This window comes from Acinonyx jubatus, chromosome D1 (genome assembly GCF_027475565.1).
Source record: "Acinonyx jubatus isolate Ajub_Pintada_27869175 chromosome D1, VMU_Ajub_asm_v1.0, whole genome shotgun sequence".
In the NCBI taxonomy this organism is placed as follows: Eukaryota; Metazoa; Chordata; class Mammalia; order Carnivora; family Felidae; genus Acinonyx; species Acinonyx jubatus.
The window spans coordinates 15,526,662-15,546,325 of record NC_069390.1 but is presented as its reverse complement, the minus strand read 5'-3'; the positions used below and the strand labels follow the sequence as shown (position 1 = coordinate 15,546,325).

At 45.3% G+C, this 19,664-nt stretch overlaps 1 protein-coding gene, 1 long non-coding RNA gene and 1 other non-coding gene across 11 annotated transcripts in view; 2 read left to right on the top strand and 1 right to left on the bottom strand.

Annotated features, from left to right (window-relative positions):
- The first annotated feature begins 1,274 nt into the window (after positions 1-1,274).
- Positions 1,275-5,205, top strand: LOC128311776 (uncharacterized). Its single transcript, XR_008290346.1, has 2 exons — positions 1,275-1,350; positions 4,833-5,205. It is a non-coding gene; the product is annotated as an uncharacterized LOC128311776 (long non-coding RNA).
- A 7,607-nt stretch (positions 5,206-12,812) lies between these two features.
- LOC113603523 (U6 spliceosomal RNA) lies at positions 12,813-12,924 on the top strand. The gene has a single exon (XR_003425121.1). It is a non-coding gene; the product is annotated as a U6 spliceosomal RNA (small nuclear RNA).
- Positions 12,925-13,904: 980 nt separating this feature from the next.
- Positions 13,905-19,664, bottom strand: part of AGBL2 (AGBL carboxypeptidase 2) — a 46,274-nt gene continuing 40,514 nt past the window's right edge. For 4 of the 9 annotated variants that reach the window (XM_053203172.1, XM_015075616.3, XM_015075618.3 and 1 more), the window contains 3 exons: positions 19,339-19,458; positions 16,169-16,255; positions 13,905-14,637 (listed from right to left, as the gene is read on the bottom strand). In XM_053203172.1, the coding sequence (XP_053059147.1) occupies positions 14,464-14,637; positions 16,169-16,255; positions 19,339-19,458 (381 nt within the window). In that variant the 3' untranslated portion in view covers positions 13,905-14,463. Of the gene's footprint in view, positions 14,978-16,168; positions 16,256-19,338; positions 19,459-19,664 lie in introns of all 9 variants that reach the window. The other 5 variants (XR_008290343.1, XM_015075619.3, XR_008290344.1 and 2 more) reach the window with 5 other exon arrangements.

Here is a 19,664-nt window from a genome sequence, read left to right as displayed (position 1 = left end):
CCTGTTGGCTCTGTCTAGATGTCCGGCCCCCATATTACGAAGATATTGCCATTAAAGGCAATTTTACAACAGCCTCCAACTCTAACTCCTGCAGATGGCAGCAGGCTACTGTAAGACTAACCCTCCAGGCAATAACAGGACAGGGCACTTGCATAGGCCACATGCCCCCCGGGCAGTCACATCTCTGTAATGAAACCCTAACAGTCCCCAGGGAGACAGTGTATCTACTTCCCCCCAAAAATGCATGGTGGGCCTGTTCCACCGACCTCACTCCCTGTGTCCACTCCCAAGTCCTTAACTCCTCGAAGGAAGGCTTCTGCATACTCCTGCAGTTGATCCCCAAGCTAGTGTACCATTCGGGGGAAAAAATTCTTAACAGGTTAGGCTCTACTAACCCCCGAAGTAAAAGAGAGCCTATTACAACCCTAACTCTGGCTGCGCTCTTGGGACTGGGATTAGCGGGGGCAGGGACTGGAATATCCTCACTCGTCATCCAGGACAAAAACTACGGCACCCTAAGGGCAGCCATTGACTTAGACATAGAAAGAATTGAGAAATCAATTTCTCATTTACAGGAATCCCTTACTTCTTTATCAGAAATAGTACTCCAAAACAGAAGGGGATTAGACATTATTCATGCAGCAAGGAGGATTATGTGCAGCCCTAGGGGAAGAATGTTGCTTCTATGTTGATGACTCGGGGGTCGTAAAAGAATCTATGGCCCTCATAAGGGAAGGGCTGCAACAATGAAAGTTAGAGAACAATCTCAGTCCTGGTACGAGTCTTTGTTCAACTGGTCTCCCTGGTTAACTACCCTCATCTCGGCCCTTGCTGGACCCCTCGCCATCCTGCTCCTACTAGTAACCCTCGGACCCTGTATCATCAACAGGCTGGTCCAGTTTGTCAGGGACCGCTTGGGAGCCGTCCAACTAATGGTCCTCCGTGCTCAGTACAAGCCCCTAGTAACAGAAGAAGACAAAACAGAAATGCAGCCGGTCCCACGATTGGGTCCATAAGCTACATGACAAGGGGGGAATGAAAGAGCGGACCTAGGCCGGCCAACTCCATTTTGTCCTGTGTCCTCCATCTTGAGTGACTGTCCCCGACATGGCCCCCTTTTCTGGGAAAACCGCAGAAAGAAATTCCCGCTCACCGCTAAAACCACCTCCCCTTGAGTAACTTCCCACTCACCTGTTCAAACTTCCCGTTCAAACTATACCTGGCAACCTGCGCAACAGGACTCTGCTAAGGCCACGACCATCACCCCACCAACTGCCCCTAGACCCCTATAAGCCTTTGTGCTTTTGAAATTCGCTCTCTCTCCAGCATCTCACCGCTGCGTCGGTGCAGGTAGGAGATTGAGCTCGAGATAGCTTGAATAAAGGCTCCTTGCTTTTGCATCGGACTCGGCTCCTTGGTGGTCTTTGGGGATCACGAATTCTGGGCATAACAGGGCATCTGCAATATGAGGTACAAAGGGTATTCAAACCCATAAACAGCCTAATGGCCAACAAAAACTAGTTAAGTTTGATATCAAACAACGAATCTATCAGCAGGTTGCCTCTTGAGGCATTCATTTAATGTTACCTCCTCAGAAATGGCTTCTCTGACCTCTATTTAAATTTACCTACCCCTTATTTCCTACCACATTATCCTGTAGCACTTACTGTCTGAAATTGTCTTCCACTAGAATGCAAGCTCCGGGAGTTCAGTAATTGGGACAGCCTTTGTTCACTGTTTCATATTCAGCGCCTGGCACATACTAGGTGCTCAGTAAATATTGCACGAATGAACACATACTTCAGTGCCTAGGAGACTATAGACTATTAAAGGAAAAAGGCATTGTCCTTAACCCTTCATTCCCTAGCTCACATGTTCTGTATCAAACACAGAGCATGGCTCAGAATGAAGTACCTGGAGAAGGCTTGCATTTGGATCCTGGCTCTCCTTTGTATCTAAATGATTCAGAAAACTTTTTGTCTTTTGTTATTCAGTTTCTGTATCAAAATCTAAGGATGACACTACTACCTACCTCTCAGGGTTATTACTGAATGGTAAGTGGAATTGTGCATAGGATAAGATTTTTTTTAGCTGTATATTGAAATAGTTTTAATTATTACTGTCCTGTACTCAGCATGGTGCTAGGTGATACTGGGGGCAGCTTACGCAACCAGAAGGAGCATGATCTTTGAGGTCCAACGGACTGGGTCCAAATTCTGTTTCTACCAGTGCGTGATCTTAGATCACAGGAACTCTCTGAATCTTAGACAAATGAGCAATGTAATGTCTCCTCCACACAGTTATGAGGAATGAATGAAATAATACACCTACCCAGCTTGGCACGCAGAAATATGTCAAGTTGTAGGTTTTAGAGTTATAAGAAGCTTACAAGTTGCTTCTAACCAAGTCCAGAAATTATTTAGATGTCAATACAATTTATATCTAACAATTGTGTCTAACGAGACAATATCTAACCTTAGAGACCATCTACCAAAAGAATTCTTTGTGGATTTGTGTGCTGGTGGTGCTAACAAAATATCCACCGTCTCTGCCCCCACTGATGGCTGTGGGCACAGAGAGGTAAAGAACCTCTTGCAAGGATGGGTGGGTGGGGATGCAGGGTGCTTTACCATTTTCTCCAATGGTGCAGGGCAGAAGCTACCCATGAAATTTGGGGAGAATCTGCAGAAATGGAACGGAAGCCAGTAGCATAGATAAGGGAAGTGCAAAAGGTATAGGGCTGTTGTATACAGCTGCCCAAGCTCCATACTGAATGACTCACAAGACTGTGATATAAATGAGTGGTGTTCCCTGATAGAGTTCAATATAGTGAGTTCTAGTTGGTGACCCATATTCATGTGGTGAGAGGAATATGAATCAAAAGGAGCAAACTAATTTGTCCCTTGAGGGGAAAGGAAACAGGACCAGAACATAAGTGTCACTGAGGTCAAGAGAAAGGTTTGGAAGAGGAAGGACGGTCAGTAATGTCAAAAGCCATTTCTACCCATGTATGACCTCAGGTCACAGGACAAGAGATCAATAATAATAATGAACCCCAGTGAAAGATGAGTGAATTTTCCAGTTAAAAGACTCCTAGGCTGGGAGGCAGTCTAACCTGGGAGAGAGATTAAAGGTCCTATAACTTCTTTCCTATTTTTTGATTCCCATTCTGCCACTTGCAGTTGACAACTTTGAGCAAATCACTTAACCTCTTTGTGCTAAAGTTGTGATGAATAAGCACTCTTTCACGGGCTCACTTGTGAAGATTTCAGAAACAAGCTGGCATTCTCTATTCTCCCTTCTTTATTTTTCTTCCTAGCCTTTATCACCTTCTAGAGTACTATATAATTTTTAAATTTGTTCCCCTGCCCCCAACATTCTAGAATTATGTCCAAGAGGGCAGGGATTTTTGTCTTTTTGTTGTTGTTCACTTCAGTATCCTCAGTGCCTAGAACAATACCAAGCACATACTAGGCACTCAATATATATTTGTTGTATTTCAGGTCCTTTCCAGGTCCATCCTGCTCATTGTTCCTCTGAGTTCCTTCATGTTCCTCAGCTAATTATAGATGGGATTATGTATCTCACAGTTTTCCTCATGTGTATTTTATTTTATTTTATTTTGAGAGAGAGAGAGAGAGAGAGAGGGCACAAGTGAGCAAGGGGCAGAGAGAGAGAGAGAGAGAAAGAATCCCAGGAGGGGCAGAAAGAGAGAAGCAGGGCTCACCCAAAGCAGGGTTTGTGTTCACCCAAAGCAGGGCTTGAGCTCACCCAATGTGGGACTCGAACTCACGAACCATGAGATCATGACCTGAGCTGAAGTCAGATGCTTCACGACTGAGCCACCCAGATGTCCCTTCATGAAGGTTTTTAAATTGCCTTATCTCAACTGAAATACTTATCTGGTATCTTAATTAGGACTTTCTGTGTGCAAGTAATATAAAATCCTACCCAATCTGCTTTGGGATGGTGGGATGGTGGGCATGTGGGGGAGAAAGGGAACGTATTGACTCTTACAAGTAGATGGCTTCAGGCATGGCTGCATCCAGGAGTTTAGGGAATGTTACCTGGACTGAGCTTTTTTTTAATCTCTCAGATCTGCTTTCTTCTTTATTGGTTTTTAAAAATGTTTTCCTTTTTTTATTTTGAGAGAGAGAGAGCAAGTGGAGGAGGGACAGAGAGAAATGGAGAGAGGATCCCAAGCAGGCTCTGAATTGACAACGTGTAGCCTGACTCAGGGCTTGGGCTTACAACCGTGAGATCATGAGCTGAGCCGAGATCAAGAGTCAGAGGCTTAACTGACTGAGCCACCCAGGTGCCCCTAACTTTTTTTTAGGGAGAGCACGAGAAAGCAAGTGCGAGCAGGGGAGAGGGATGGGGGCAGTAGAGAGAGAGACAGAGAGACAGAGAGAGGGAGAATCTTAAGCAGACTCCACCACTCAGTACAAAGCCTGATGCAGGGCTCGATTCTACCATCCTGGGATCATGACCTGAGCCAGCATCAGAACTGGATGAGCCACCCAGGTGCCCCCCTTTTAGCATCTTTAGAGATGGTCAGTCATATGGTTTCTAGTTTTGACCTAGTAACATGGTGTTGGTTTGCAACCACCTTGGGGGCATCCCAGGTGAACTCTAACATCACCCCCCATATTCTGAGGGCAGAGAGAGACCAAAGAAAGGCCACTCCAGGCTGGTGACAGCCATTCAACAAGGGAACTTACATATGAAGCTTGTCTTGGTGGCTGTAAGACGATCTACACACTTGCCCACAAAATTTTAAAAGGCTTCTGTAATGTGATAAGAAGGACACTTCTCTGTGGTATTCTTTCCAGAAGCCCATTACTCCAGTCAAATCACGAGGAACACATCAGACCAATTGAGGACCATTCTACCAAATACCTAACTGGGACCTCTCAAAACTGTCAAAGTCATGAAAAATAAGGAAAGACTGGGAAACGGTAACAGACAAGAGGAGGCTAAGGAGGCATGACGACAAAATGCTATATGATGTTCTGGATTGGATCCAGGAAAGAAAAAGGACTTTAAAGAAAAAACGGTGAAGTCTGAAGAAAGTCTGGAGTTTAATAGTAATGTACTGATGTCTTCTTGATTTTGACAAATGGGCCATGGTAATGGGAGATGATAACAGTACGAGAAACAACCTGAGTGAGGGGTATGTGGGAACTCTATCTTTGTGGCTTTTTTTTTTAAATATTTTATTTTTAAGTAAGCTCTATAAAAATTGTTCCAAAATAAAAACAGTTTTTATTGAAAAATTTTTTTAAATGTTTATTTATTTTGAGAGAGACAGACAGAGCATGAGCAGGGTGGGGAGGGGTTGAGAGAGAGGGAGACACAATCTGAAGTAGGCTCCAGGCTCTGAGCTGTCAGCACAGAGCCCGGTGTGGGGCTCGAACTCACAAACTGTGAGATCATGACCTGAGCCGAAGTCAGACGCTTAACCGACTGAGCCACCCAGACGCCCCAAAACAATTTTTAACGTATAGAAAAGTCAGAGGGGCGCCTGGCTGGCTCAGTGAGTACAGCGTGTGACTCTAGATCTTGGGGTTGTGAGTTCAAGCACCACATTGACTATAGACAGAGTGACCATCGAGAGGCGGATAGACATCATGTGCCCTCTGATGTGATGCTTGAGAAGGACATGTCACTTATGTGGTATTCTGGTCAGAAATGCATCCCCTGAATCTGATCATGAAGAAACATAAGGCAAAGCCAAAATAAGGAACATTCTACCAGAAAGAAGGCTCTAGACTCTGGCATCAGAATACCCAGGTTTGGGGGCACCTGGCTGGCTCCGTTGGAAGAGCATGTGATTCTTGACCTCAGGGTCGAGAGTTTGAGCCCCTCGTTGGGTGTGGAGTTTACTTAAATAAAAACTTAAAAAAGAAAAGAATGCCTGGGTTCAAATGCTGGCTCCACTGGCTTTACGACCATAGGAAAGCTACCTTCTGAAAGACTCCATTTCCTCATCTGTAAATGGGAACACTAGCAAGACCCACCTTAGAGGGTAGTTGGGCGGACTGGATGGGAAAACGCACACAACGTACCGAACAGACTGCCCCCCACACAGTGGGAACGAGCATTGCTCCTGTCCACCCTGGCTTCCTTCCCCTTGTTCGTAGAGAAAGAAGTGCCCAGCTCTGGGTTTAAGGCTAATTTTCAATTCCATCTCCTCCAGTGTCTTCTCAAACTTTCTGCATTGCTTTATCCCTTCTTCCATAGGTCTCCCTCTTTACCAGCAACTTCCCCATAGCCTAAAAACATACCAAGCCTCTACCGGCCTTAAAGAAAACATAAAACCTTCAACCGTTCCTTACCATCTCCACTGCCCCCCTTCTGAAGCTCTTCCCTCCCTTTGTAAAAACCACCTTTGGTTAGAGGCCTGCTGTGCGTCATGAACTTTACCCTACATGGGAGGTAGCCATCCTGTCCTATTTCACAGAGGAGAAAACTTGGGCTCAGGGAGGATTTAAACCTAGATCTGCCTCAGACTGGGACTGTCGGATTAGGCAGTCACAAACCACAGGTGGCGCTTGAAATGGGGCTGGTCCAAACTGAGGTGTGCGGTCGGTGTAAGTTCATACTAGGTTTCAAAGACTTTGCCCAAGGAAAAAACACTGTAAAAGATCTCGTTGATATTCTTATACCGATTACGTGTTGAAATAATTTTTTGGATATTTCAGGTGAAATAAACTATATTATTAAAATTAATTTTACCTGTTTCTTTTTACTTTTCCGAGGTAGCTACTAAAATATTGAAATTATGTGGTTGGAATTATATTTCCATTGGGCAAGCACTGTTCTAGAATATTCATCTCATCATGAAATATATGGCCTTTTGTCTTCTGCAACACCACTTATCTTAGCTCCCTGAATGTATCCCGGGTACCGGGGCGTCTCCCTCTACATACCCTACCTGGATGATCTCTGCCTGCTCTTAGTATCTGCATGCCATGCTGATGCTGGGAAAGGCTTCTCCTAGATTCGACAGTCTCCCTCCATCGCCACTTCGTTCTCTTCTGTACCTCAAAGAGAACATGGCCAAAGTGAAGTTACTCCGTTTTCTTTTTCTTAAACCAGAGCCTCCCTCTATATCCTCTGTCTTGCTAAACAGTCACACCCTTGTTGTTACCATGCTTATAAGTCCCTCCCCTTCCCCTCCGTGTCCAGAGACCACCCCCTGTGGCCTCTACCTCCTAAGTAAATCCAAAACCCTCTCTCCATAAACATTCTAAGAACTTCAGGTTATCATAGTTCTCCTAAATGATTCAGTCTGGCCTCCCGGCCTCTAGTCTTCAGGATGCTGATCTTCCTTTGATAGAGGGGCTGGGGTGAGCCCATGATAAGGCAAATCTGAGCATGCTGGTCCCCTTGCCCAACACCTCCCTTCTGCAGGACGGTCCATCTGTGACATGGCCCTGAGCTCTCTCAGCCTCCAACGCTGGGTCCGCCCTGTTCCTTATGGATCTGGAACGTTAACTGGCTCTCCCTGCTCCCTCCATGCCCACCACCCCCGTGCCCACTTCCCAAACACTTGTCACCTTTCAGGACTCAGCTCAGTGATATATCCGTTTTTAAGAAAAGATCCTGCTCAATAGTAGCCCACTATGCCAAACTGGTCGTTTTTGTGTGTTTTTAAAAAAAATTAAAAAAAATTTTTTTAAATGTTTATTTATTTTTGAGAGACAGGGTGTGGGTGGGGGAGGGGCAGAGAGAGAGAGAAAGACACAGAATCTGAAGAGGCTCCAGGCTCTGAGCTGTCAGCACAGAGCCCAACGCGGGGCTCAAACTCACAAGCTGTGAGATCATGACCTGAGCCAAAGTTGGATGCTTAACCGACTGAGCCATTTAGGGGCCCCCAAAATTTTTAAATAATGTTTATTTTAGAAACAGAGAGAGAGAGAGAGAGAGAGAGAGAGACAGAGAAGGGGAGGGGCAGAGAGAAAGGGAGACACAGAATCCAAAGCAGCCCCGAGGCTCTGAGCTGTCAGCACAGAGCCCGACACGGGGCTTGAACACACAAACTGTAAGATCACGACCTGAGCCAATGTCCGAGGCTTAACCTACTGAGCCACCCAGGCGCCCCGTGAAATGTCTTGATGGTTTTTCCCAGGCAGATCTCACCAATCCTTCCTTTGCATCCTACAGACTTCTACCTCAGCACCTGGACCACTTCAGTGCACCAATTTGTGTATTTGGCTGCCTTTCCTAACCAGAAGGATTTCAAGTACAATCCACAAGAGGGAAAGAAAAGACAACAACAAGATTCAAAGAAAAGGCAATTATTGGGCGCCTGGGTGGCTCAGTCAGTTAAGGGTCTGACTTCAGTTCAGGTCACGATCTCACACTCTGAGTTCAAGCCCCACGTCAGGCTCTGTGCTATACAGCTCAGAGCCTGGAGCCTGCTTCGGATTCTGTGTCTCCCTCTCTCTCTGCCCTCTGCTCATGCTCTGTCTCTCTCACTCTCAAAAAAAAATGAATAAATGTTAAAAAATTAAAAAAAAAAAGAAAAGGCAATTATTGCTTCACATAAACAAGCAGTCCAGACGCAGGGCATCTCCAGGACTGGTTAATTTATTCAGCAGCTCACTGACGCCTTCAGAGATGCGGCCTTACCATCCTCCAGCTCTGCTGCCTTTGGTGCCGACTTTGTCCAGCTTTGTTGGCTGCACGGCTGTAGCAGATTCAGGCAAAGCACCATATGGAACAATGCCGGATGGAAGAGAACATCTTTCTTTTTTTTCTGCCCCTCGGTGGTCACTGTCAACGTGCATCCAATTTCTCCATGACATAGTTAATATTTTTTCCCTTTGAACTAATATGCAATCTGAGTAGACCGTTTGTTTGTTTTCTGAGTGGACACTTTAAAACCTCCTCCTCCTCATCATCATATTTCCTCCTAAATTTGGCCTCCAAGGATGAGTGTTGCCTGGTCCATTTCACTGTGATGGTTACAGAACTCCAGCACTCCCTCTATCTGACTCAACATCAACTCTTGTATTCATTTGCTCAAATCCTAGAATACATCTGAAAAGGTTTCAGAATCATTTTACCAATACCAACACATAAATAAACCCACTAGAGACAGATCAGAACTTGTTTGAATTTTTCTTCCTACCCCCACCCCACCAGAGCCTGCCTTCTCAACCACTACCTCCTCGTAAGGTTGTTTGCTGGCAGGGTGATGGTAACAGGGAGGGACAGGGCACTTGAGGAACCTGGAGGTGGTGTGAAATAGCCCTGCGTGGGGAAGGATGAGGGAACTTCAGTTTCAGAAACAGAGAGTTAATTCCAGAGGCTGGAGGGGATCCATGAGCAGTGGCTCCAGTTCTCTTGGGGGCATGGTTTCCTACAGCCATGTTGGCAGCCTGGGTGTAGGAGTGGAGAAGACAGATGGTTGGGATGGCTAGGCTGATCCAAAGGTGAGGAACTACCAGGTGGATGCGGCAGAAGGACAGAGAGCAAAGACTCTGGAGTGCTGGCAAGAGAGTGGTTGACATCTGTGCCCCGGAGTCTGAGCTGAATGGCGGAGCAAGTGAGGCCAAGAGGGAGAAAAGAGAGCGGCTGGGGCTTGAGCTGGGCTGCCAAGAGGTTTATTGAAGTAATTTCCGGTCACCGAATCCTACGGTCGGTCCGGGAATAGCCAGTCCAAAGGACCGGGAGGAGAGATGGCCTGGACCAAATCTGGCCGCGGGCAAGACGGGAGGGGCTATCCTTTGAGCAACCGGAGTGTTTGTATCCCCAAGGAGGAGAGAGGAGACGGGTGCTGGCCCCGAGCTGAAGAGGGAGGCTGTTTCGGGCACATTATTGCATGAGCGACGGCTGTGAGAAGTCTTCCAAAAAATGTGATTTTGAAAAACAAGGAGGCCTTAGAGATTATTTCACCAGAACGGTCCAGAGCTGTTGATCAACTGCACCCCCCCACCCCGTCTCCCGCCAGCCTGGTGGGATTCAAACCCAGGTGTTTTAAATTTAAGTTGGTGATTGTCTTTAACCCACTACCATGTTCTAAAGCTTTAGCGCAGAACAAGTCTTAGTTTTTCATGGGGCAGGAATGGCGTCTCACGCGTCTCTGCACCCTTGGTCGTTCCCAAGTCAGTCACTGCTCAGTGTGTTCTTTGCGATGGATTTGTGGGAGTAGCACATATCTTAGGGAAGAAGTATAGCAGGGAGTCCGAATTTTCAAGTTGTTACTATTTCTTTCTATGTTCTTAGGGATCTTCCTTTCTCTTGACCCTTACTGCGCAACTGTTCCTCTGGACATGTGCTATACGCTTTGTCACTAGAGCTTTGTCTTGTAGACACGCTAATTAAAACAATGCCTTTCTGAACCCAATGTCTTGTGGAAGCTGATTTCTCAGAGACCATGTGACCCAGCTGCACAGAGTTAAGTTGGAACCCACTTAAAGAGGAAAATCACCTCTGAGCTTCCTTGTGGTTGATCAGGCAGCATGGAGGTGAGGGCAAGGGGATAAAAGATGTTGGACCTCGGCAAGCATGAACAAGGGTGAGTTTATCTTCCCCAGGAATATTCCCCTAAGAAATAGAAGTGTCCCTGGTGGAATGTAGCTCAGCTAAACCTAGCCATGCCTTACAGTTTGTCTTTGTAGTTTAAAGGACAGAGTAGGCTTTGTGGCATCAAAGGCATCCTGTGCAGAAGGCCCCAAGTCTCTGTGCTCTGGAAACATCTCTGCCATTCTAGGTAATTAAAGCAGAACTAGTCGGAGAACAACCTGGAAAACCAGAAGTTAGCAGTTCTATTTCTGCAAAGCAGAGCCTTCTGCGTAGCATTTTTGCTAAAAGCTGGGATCAAAATTGGTGACAACAGAACTAAACCAAAGATCACATTGACAAATGGGGGAAAAAAATACCTAGATTTTTTTTTTTTAAGGAGCCTCTGTGTCCATACAGAGTTCCTGTATCTAATGTTCCATCAGAAACTTAAGAGTAATGCTGTCATCACCTTACCTGTTTGGACTTGTTTCTACCACTTTCAAGAGTTGCCACTTCTCCAAAAACAGAAACGAGTACTGCCACAGGACCTTGGTTGTGACTACATGGTCCCAAAAGTAAGGCTTCTAAAGAAAACAGGTTTACCTGAAAGACTTGTTGAATCTTAAAACATACCATTAGTGATTGTGTATTTAACTTATCGACAAAATAGGATATAGATTATTTTTCCCTTTTTAGAAAAAATATTTATTTATTTATTTATTTATTTATTTATTTATTTATTTATTTATTTTGAGGGAGAGGGGCAGAGAGAGAGGGAGAGAGAATCCCAAGCAGGTTCCACACTGTCAGCTCAGAGCCTGACATGGGGCTTGAACTCACAAACCTGAGCCAAAATCAAGAGTTGGATACTTAAGCAGCTGAGCCACCCAGGTGCCCCTAAATACATATATATTTTTAAGTAATCTCTTTGCCTAAGGTGGGGCTCGAATTCCTGAGCCCGAGGTCAAGAGTCACATGCTCTAACAACTAAGCCAGCCAGGCAACACCCTGCCGCCTTTAACCTTTGTTGACAACTCTTGAATATAAGGTAGATGTTGGCCTCTGACCCGACTAAAATGCTCCATTCTCAAGATTAACTCTTAGTGATCAAGACGCTTTGGGTTGTTTCTCCTGCAGCATGAGATTTATTATGTTCATACAAAATCAATTACCTTAGTTTGTCATTTTAAAGTTTCCAGCTACGCGGGGCGCCTGGGTGACTCGGTCAGTTAAGTGGCCGACTTCGGCTCAGCTCATGATTTCGAGGTCCATGGGCTCAAGTCCCGAGAGGGGCTCTGTGCTAACAGCTCAGAGCCTGGAGCCTGTTTCAGATTCTGTGTCTCCCTCTCTCTGACCCTCCCTATTCATGCTCTGTCTCTCTCTGTCTCAAAAATAAATAAACGTTTAAAAAAATTTTTTTTAATTAAATAAAATAAAGTCTCCAGCTATGGGCGCCTGGGTGGCTCAGCCGGTTAAGGGTCCGACTTTGGCTCAGGTCATGATCTCACAGTTTATGCGTTAGAGTCCTGAGTCAGGGTCTGTGCTGACAGCTCAGAGCCTGGAGCCTGCTTCAGTGTCTGTGTCTCCCTCTTTCTCTGCCCCTCCCCTGCTCGTGCTCTGTCTCTCCCTCTCAAAAATAAATAAACATTAAAAAAAATAATAAGTTTCCAGCTAGAGGCACCCTTCGCAACCTCCTACCAAAAGCAAAATGAGAAAGGCACACGGGCTGCTAGATGCTGCAGCATGTAAATCTGTGTGTGTGTGTGTGTGTGTGTGTGTGTGTGTTTGGGGGGAGGCACTTCTTCCTAACCATCCAAGCAGGAAGGCTTGCTTTCTTCTAAAGAAAACAAACAGCTACCCCTCTGCAGGCCTGACTGTGAGCTGAGCAGGTCTCAAAATGGAACTGCCACAATGTTTTGGCAATTATGGGATGTGGAGGCCGTGTCTGGATTACATGGATTCTCTCCTTCTTCCCTTTCAATACCTTAGCATTCAGACCCCATCTCTCAGGAAGCTCTCCCCCACTCCCCTGGGAGTTTGTTGCTTTCAAAAAGCACTTAAAAAAAATCTGATCGTATATTCTGATATTTGATTCCAAAAACATCACCATACTGGGGTGCTCTTTATAAACTTTCTCCAAAAGAGACAAGTATTTCTGAACAACTTTCATACAAAGGTTTGCCCTCAGCAGTTTGTAGCTGTCTGGGGACTTGTCCTTGAAAGATATCCTCTTAGGGACAAAAAGTGGGGTTTTGGATGTGCTTTAGGTTTTAGGGTGTAAGGTGTGGAACAGGCAGGTGCCTGCTTGTTTCGGCAGCACATATACTAAAACGGATACAGATCCTGAGAAGATTAGCATGGCCCCTGGGCAAGGAAGAGATGAAAATTCCTGAAGCGTTCCATATCAGAAACCAAACAAACAAATGAAAAAGAGCTCGAGCAGATTCCCTTTAAAAAGACTCACATAGGGACACCTGGGTGGCTCAGTCGGTTTAGCGTCCAACTCAATTTCAGCTCAGGTCACGATCTCACACTTGTGAGATCAAACCCCACGTTGGGCTCCATGCTGCTAGTGTGGAGCCTGCTTGATATTCTCTCTCTCCTCTCTCTCTGCCCCTCCTCTGTTCATGTGCGCATGCTCTCTCTCAAAATATTAAAAAAATTTTTTTAAATGACACACCGTGTATGTGGAGGGTGGAAGGGTGGGTAATATAAGGGAACTCTCTGTACTGTCTCCTCAGTTTCTCTGTAAATCTAAAACTGTTCTCAAAATAAAGTCTATTAATTTTATTTATTTATTTATTTATTTATTTATTTATTTATTTATAATTTTTTTAATGTTTATTTATTTTTAAGAGATGGAGAGACAGAGTATGAGTGGGGAAGGGTCAGAGAGAGAGAGGGAGATACAGAGTCCGAAGCAGGCTCCAGGCTCAGAGCTGCCAGCACAGACCCCGACGTGGGGCACGAACCCACCAGCTGCGAGATCATGACCTGAACCAAAGTCAGATACCCAACCGACTGAGCCACCCAGGCTCCCCAAGTCTATTAATTTTTTTAAAAGGCACAGATACTGGAATTGTAATAGAATTTGTGTTGCCATGTGGTCCTAATCATTAGTCATCCAGGTAGGGGTGGAGGCTGAAGGAGTTTACAGGCGATCGTGAAAAACACACCAGGAAACTTTCAATCCAATGTGACAGGAAGAGGGGAAAGTCAGAGCAGGAGGCCTGGCATGAGCCAGAGTGGACCTTCTTCAACACGACTCCAGCCTGTTAACATGACAGGCTATAGTCCGCTGACTGTGCTCGGTGCTCACGAGAGATCTACAATATGAAACACCTGTTCACTTAAGGTTATGCAGTCGATCAATCAAAGGAAACAACTGGTTAGAGAGAAAGAATTTTAATCAATGGGTTAAAAAACATACGTAACCGTGTTGAACATAATATATGTAAGACTAAACTGGCGAATACACGAATTGTTCTCTCTGTGTGGTATGAGCCAATGAGCCACCATGAGCCAATCTGATAATCACAGTCTGACCATTCATTGCCAGAAAGCTTTGACGCAAGACTTTTTAAACACAGCACACTCCCAGAATAGGTTTAAAACAGAATTTGAGCTCTTAAAGTTAATTTGCACATAATTTTAGAAAGACTATCTATTGGTTAGAATGAGGTATATCTGTGCTGTGGGTTCATGAACACACACCTCAATTTCTGATAAAGGAAGCTTTTGTATACATCATAATATAATTTCGCTTTATGAAAAAAAACCTGATTCGTGAGGTATGAGTCCTGAGGGCATGCATGCAATGTAAGCACACAGCGCAAGGTCAGTGCACCATGAGCACACAACGCAGTGTACCCCAAGTCACACAACTCCCCTCATTACAAAACATGTCTAGCCCCACGGCCAATGACGCTCCTGTGTGGCCAAGGCCCCCTATGGGTACGTGTAGATGTGCAAGGAGGGGTAAACCGTCATGGCGGCGCGGCCTCTCTTTGTGGCAGGATATCTGTTCCTGGACCAGTGTGACTTCATATCTGCAGCTGGCTCTTGGCTGGAGTTTGTGCTTCTCTTGGGAGAGCACGACACTGTGGGTCTTGGCTTCTCCATCTGGGCAAACAAGATATAAAAGTTGAATCACTTTATGTTGCGATTTCTGAAGTCATAGTTAGGGTTGGGGTTGGTTTTACCAGGAGTTAGTGAGAAGTATTTGCGTTTCTCCCCAAATGCCGAAGTATAGTCATTGATGTTGTTCCAGAGCACAGAGGAATCAAGCATTTGCCCTAATCCTTCAGAGAGCCGAAGAAGGGTTGGTCCGTGGGCAATATTTTAATTGCCCTGAGTTCAACGACTACATTTCATAAGCTCTCTAGAGACATTACACAGAGGGAAGAACTTGGTCTTTCAAGGTGGAGGCTGCCCCATTGTTTTCACTTCTGCTTACCTATACCTGCAAGTTAAACGCCCATGTTAGAGAAACGTTCCACCAGAAATTGTAAGAAAAGGAAGGTAGAGGTCTGGATGGCATTCACCCGCCACTCTGGGTTTAACTGAATCCCCCGTTAGGTGTTATTGCCCAATTAGCAGGTTTCAGCTGTGGGATACGGTGTGAGCAACCTGGCGACGTCCTGAGCGAATGCTGAAGTCGAGAGGGGGCAGTTCGTGGCTCATCTGCCTGTCAGGACCGAAATCCTCTCTGATTTGAATTCCCCTGTACCTCTCTTCCCACTGCTGTCCCGGTTCTGTTAGGCCACGGGGGTTGGACTTCATCCTCCCGGAGGATGGCGGACTGAAGGGAGGGATTATGTCTTACAGTCCTCAAGGGGCCCTGCCCCTCGTAGACTCTCCGTAAGATACTGATGGCTACCCGGGAGCGCCAGCCTGAGAAGTCCCGAACAGCAGCCTTGGGAAGCCAGCAGGGACGTCACCCTGGGAGAGCCGTCCATTCTCTCTAGTTTGCCCACGTTACTCCAGCGGTGCTCACGCTGTTCGCCGCGGGCGCACGTGAGCTGCACCCACCCAGAGACATACCCAGAGCTCTCAGCTTACTAGCTGTTTCTCCACTTCTTTTTCCTCCTTCTCAGGAAGGAATATGCCAGTGCAAATGAGCAAGAGAGATGTTATTAGGGGATAACGATGAACTCGTTCTTAGTCCTTTTAAAAAGGAAACCATTCACAATCCTCGGTATCAAACGATCACTGGTAACACTGGCTGGGAACACCTCACGACTGAGACTGAGGGCGGCGCCCGGGGTTTGTTGTTACCATCTCCTAGGGCTGAGAACCAATGCGTTATTCACTATCGCTGTTTCACCTGAAATGCCGCCATGGAGTTACAAAATAATAGCCGCCGAACGAATGTTTGTTGAAATAAAACTAAATTCTCCACGGCAAGCTTTGAGCTCTAGGGGGGATTCCTCCTATCCTGGGGTGCCTCGTGGGCTGCGCCCCCTGGTGGCCAGGGGCTCTGTAGCTGCGCAGGGGGCAAAACGCCTCAGCCGTGCCCCCGAGCAGCACCAACCCTAGGAGGTGAACTGTGCACCATGGATCACCACCCCCCCCCGGATCACACAAGGCACTTGAAAACCAGGTCAAATTAATTGCTGGCGTATAGGTGTGTATATATAGATTAGTGACATACCTGCATTCTCTCTTTACTCTTAGTCAGAATCGAGGTCATTTTTGATGGGTCCAGCGAGGTGCCCTTGTCTCTTCCATGTAACTGTAACTGAAATAGATGAGCACTTTCTCACTACATTTTCCACTTGCACGAATGTGATTATATAGAATATACATTGGGTGGCATTAAAAATTTTTTTTCTAATGTTTATTTATTTTTGAGAGAGAGAGAGAGTCAGAGCAGAGCAGGGGAGGGGCAGAGAGAGAGGGGGAGAGGGTCTTAAGCATGCTCCACACTGTCAGCACAGAGCCCAATGTAGGGCTCGAACCCACAAACCGTGAGATCATGATCTGAGCTGAAATCAAGAGTCAGATGTTCAACCAACTGAACCACCCAGGCGCCCCTACATTGAGTGTTTTTCTATTCACACATGTTAATTCATTACAATGCTGTAACACGGAAAGAGAGTCAAGACACAAATGAACAGTAATTCAAAGAAAAGAAGGAAACTACTTATTTATGGACTGCCTACCAGATGCCAGGCATTTTACACAGTTTCACATCTCCTTTTCTCAACATTTATGATGTGGAGATTATTACTCCAATATTTTAGAGGCAGAAACTGAGTCCCAGGGTGGTTCAGTAACTCAAGGAAAGTGACAGTAAGGCTGGAATTTGAACTCAAGAGGGACTTGAAAGCTGGGATCTTGCCACTGTCACAGCAGACACCACATTGCCCTCCATGCCTAACAGAGCCAGCTCGGTGGGGGTTCTTTGGTGTGACAGAGTGAGACCTCATTATGTCACTGTTAAACACAGGGTAGCATTCTGCAGGAAAAGGGCCTATTTTGCACCCTGTCTGCTAAGAGTTGTATACTATTATACGAAAACTTATTTATTTTTAAAAATTTTAAACATTTATTTATTTTGCGAGAGAGCATTTGTGTGAGCAGGAGAGGAACAGAGAGAAGGGGAGAGAGAGAGAGACTCCCAAGCAGGTTCTGCATTGTCAGCGCTGAGCCCCACGCAGGGCTCGATCTCACCAATTATGAAATCATGACTTGAGCTGAAATCAAGAGTCAGATGCTCAACTGACTGAGCCACCCAGGAGGCCCTTATTTTTTTATTTTTACTTTTTTTAAAGTTTATTACTTAAGTAATCCCTAGACCCAACGTGGGGCTTAAACTCATGATACCAAGATCAAGAGTTGCATGCTCTTCTGACTGAGCCAGGCAAGCACCCCACCAAAACTTGTTTTTATACATCAAAAACACAAATTTTTTTTAAATTTTTTTCAACATTTATTCATTTTTGAGAGTGAGAGAGACAGAGCATGAGTGGGGGAGGGGCAGAGAGAGAGGGAGACACAAAATCCGAAGCAGGCTCCAGGCTCCGAGCTGTCAGCACAGGGCCCGACGTGGGTCTCGAACTCACCGACCGCGAGATCATGACCCGAGCTGAAGTCGGACGCTCAACCGACTGAACCACCCAGGCGCTTCCCCAAAAAACACAAGTATTTTATAGGTACATAATTCCAAAGTACTAAAAAAATGATTGGGTGCCTTTCCTCTGTGCTCCTTCTGCATCCTACTCTGTGATGTAATTTCCTGCTTCTTTGTTAAAATCCCCAGTAGACTCTAAGGTCCCTAAGGCAGAGATGGTGTTTTGTTCCATGTTGCATTCCCAGCACACAGGAGAGCGTGTGGCGTGTGGTGGTCACACAGTACAATTTGTTGACTGCAGGGGTGGACAGATGATGAAACCACCTGTTCTTATGCTCTGGGTAAAAAAATCACAAACCACCAATATCTGTCGTCAGACTTCAGTGGTGTCTACTCCAAAGCAGTGTCAATGTCCCCACTGATTTTAATGTTTCCCTGCTCCTGGTGGCATTGACAGGGAAGAGTGACATAGGGGGCTATTGTATTCTTCAGCCTGTGGGACAGATGTGCTAATTGGAAAAATCAGAGAATCTACAACAAAGAGTCAAAGATGGAACAGAATAGAGAGCTCAGAAATAAACTCATGAATATATGGTGCATTAATTTTTTACAAAAGAGCCAAGCATTTACAACAGGGAAAAATGGTCTCTTCAATAAACAGTATTGGAAAAACTAAATGTCCACATGCAAAATAATGAAACTGTATCCCTATCTTGTATCATACACGAAAGTCAACTCAAAATGGGTTAGAGTTATACTTAAGACCTGCAACCATCAAACTCCTAGAAGAAAACACAGGAGGTAGGCTCCTTGACAATGGTTTAGGCAATGACTTTTTGGATTTGATCCCCAAAGCAAAAATAAACAAGTGGGACTAGAGCAAATTAAAAAGCTTCTGCACGGCAAATCATCAATAAAATCAGAAGGCAGGGGCACCTGGCTGGCTCAATCGGTAGAGCATGTGAACCTTGATCTCAGTGTTGTGAGTTTAAACTCTATGTTGGGGGTAGAGATAACTTAAAAAAATTTTTTTGAACCTAAAAAAAAAAACCAAAATCAGAAGGAAACCTATGGAGTAAGAAAATATTTGCAAATAATATTATTCAGTCTTAAAAAAGAAGGAAATCCTGCCATTTGTGACAACATGGATGAAATTAGAGGGCATCACGCTGAGTGAAATAAGCCAGACAGAAAAAGACAAATACTGCCTGGTATCACTTATGTGTGGAACTGAAAAAAAAAAGGTCAAACTCATAGAAACAGAGAGTAGATTGGTGGTTGCTGGGGAGTGGAGGGAAGAGGCAGAAGATGGTAAAAGACCATAAACTTTCAGTTATTAAAGAAAAAAAATGGTAACTATGTGAAGTGGTGGGAACTCAGTGGTGGGAACCTTCTCACAGTGTGTACAGATATCAAATATCACATTGTACACTTTAAATATATTACCCCCCAAAAGTGTTTTTTTAACGTTTATTTATTTTGAGAGCAAGCAAGAGAGAGACAGAGTGGGAAAGGGGCAGAGAGAGAGAGAAGGAGAGAGAATCCCAAGCAGGCTCCCCACTGTGAGCCCAGAGCCCCACTCGGGGCTCAATCTCATGAACTGTGAGTTCATGACTTAAGCCAAAATCAAGAGTCAGGCGTTTAACCAAATGGGCCACTCAGGCGCTCTGTGTAGGAGTTAAAAGTTTTGATACATTCTCCATGTGGAAGTTAAAAGAAAAAAAAAAAAGGTCAGGCAAAACTACTACCTCATTCAACCTCGGTTTTTCATTTCTCATCGCTGAAGAACTGGCATTCTCTGAATTTCTGAAAAAGGTAGGCTGTTTTTGCAGGGTAGAAGAAGCAAACCCTGCCCTTTCCTGGAAGGACTGAGTGCAAAGAGAATATTTTTCAATTGATCCATTGCAATTAATCTACTTATAATTGACCCAATCCACCCAACAGTAAAATGCCCACATTGGAAAGCATTTTCATCTTTAGGAAACAGTGGCCGCTGGGAGAAGACTGGGAAGGAGCCAGCCTGGACGAGGCCTGACACCTCGGCCACGCAGCAATCCTGGGCTAGCTCCAGCCA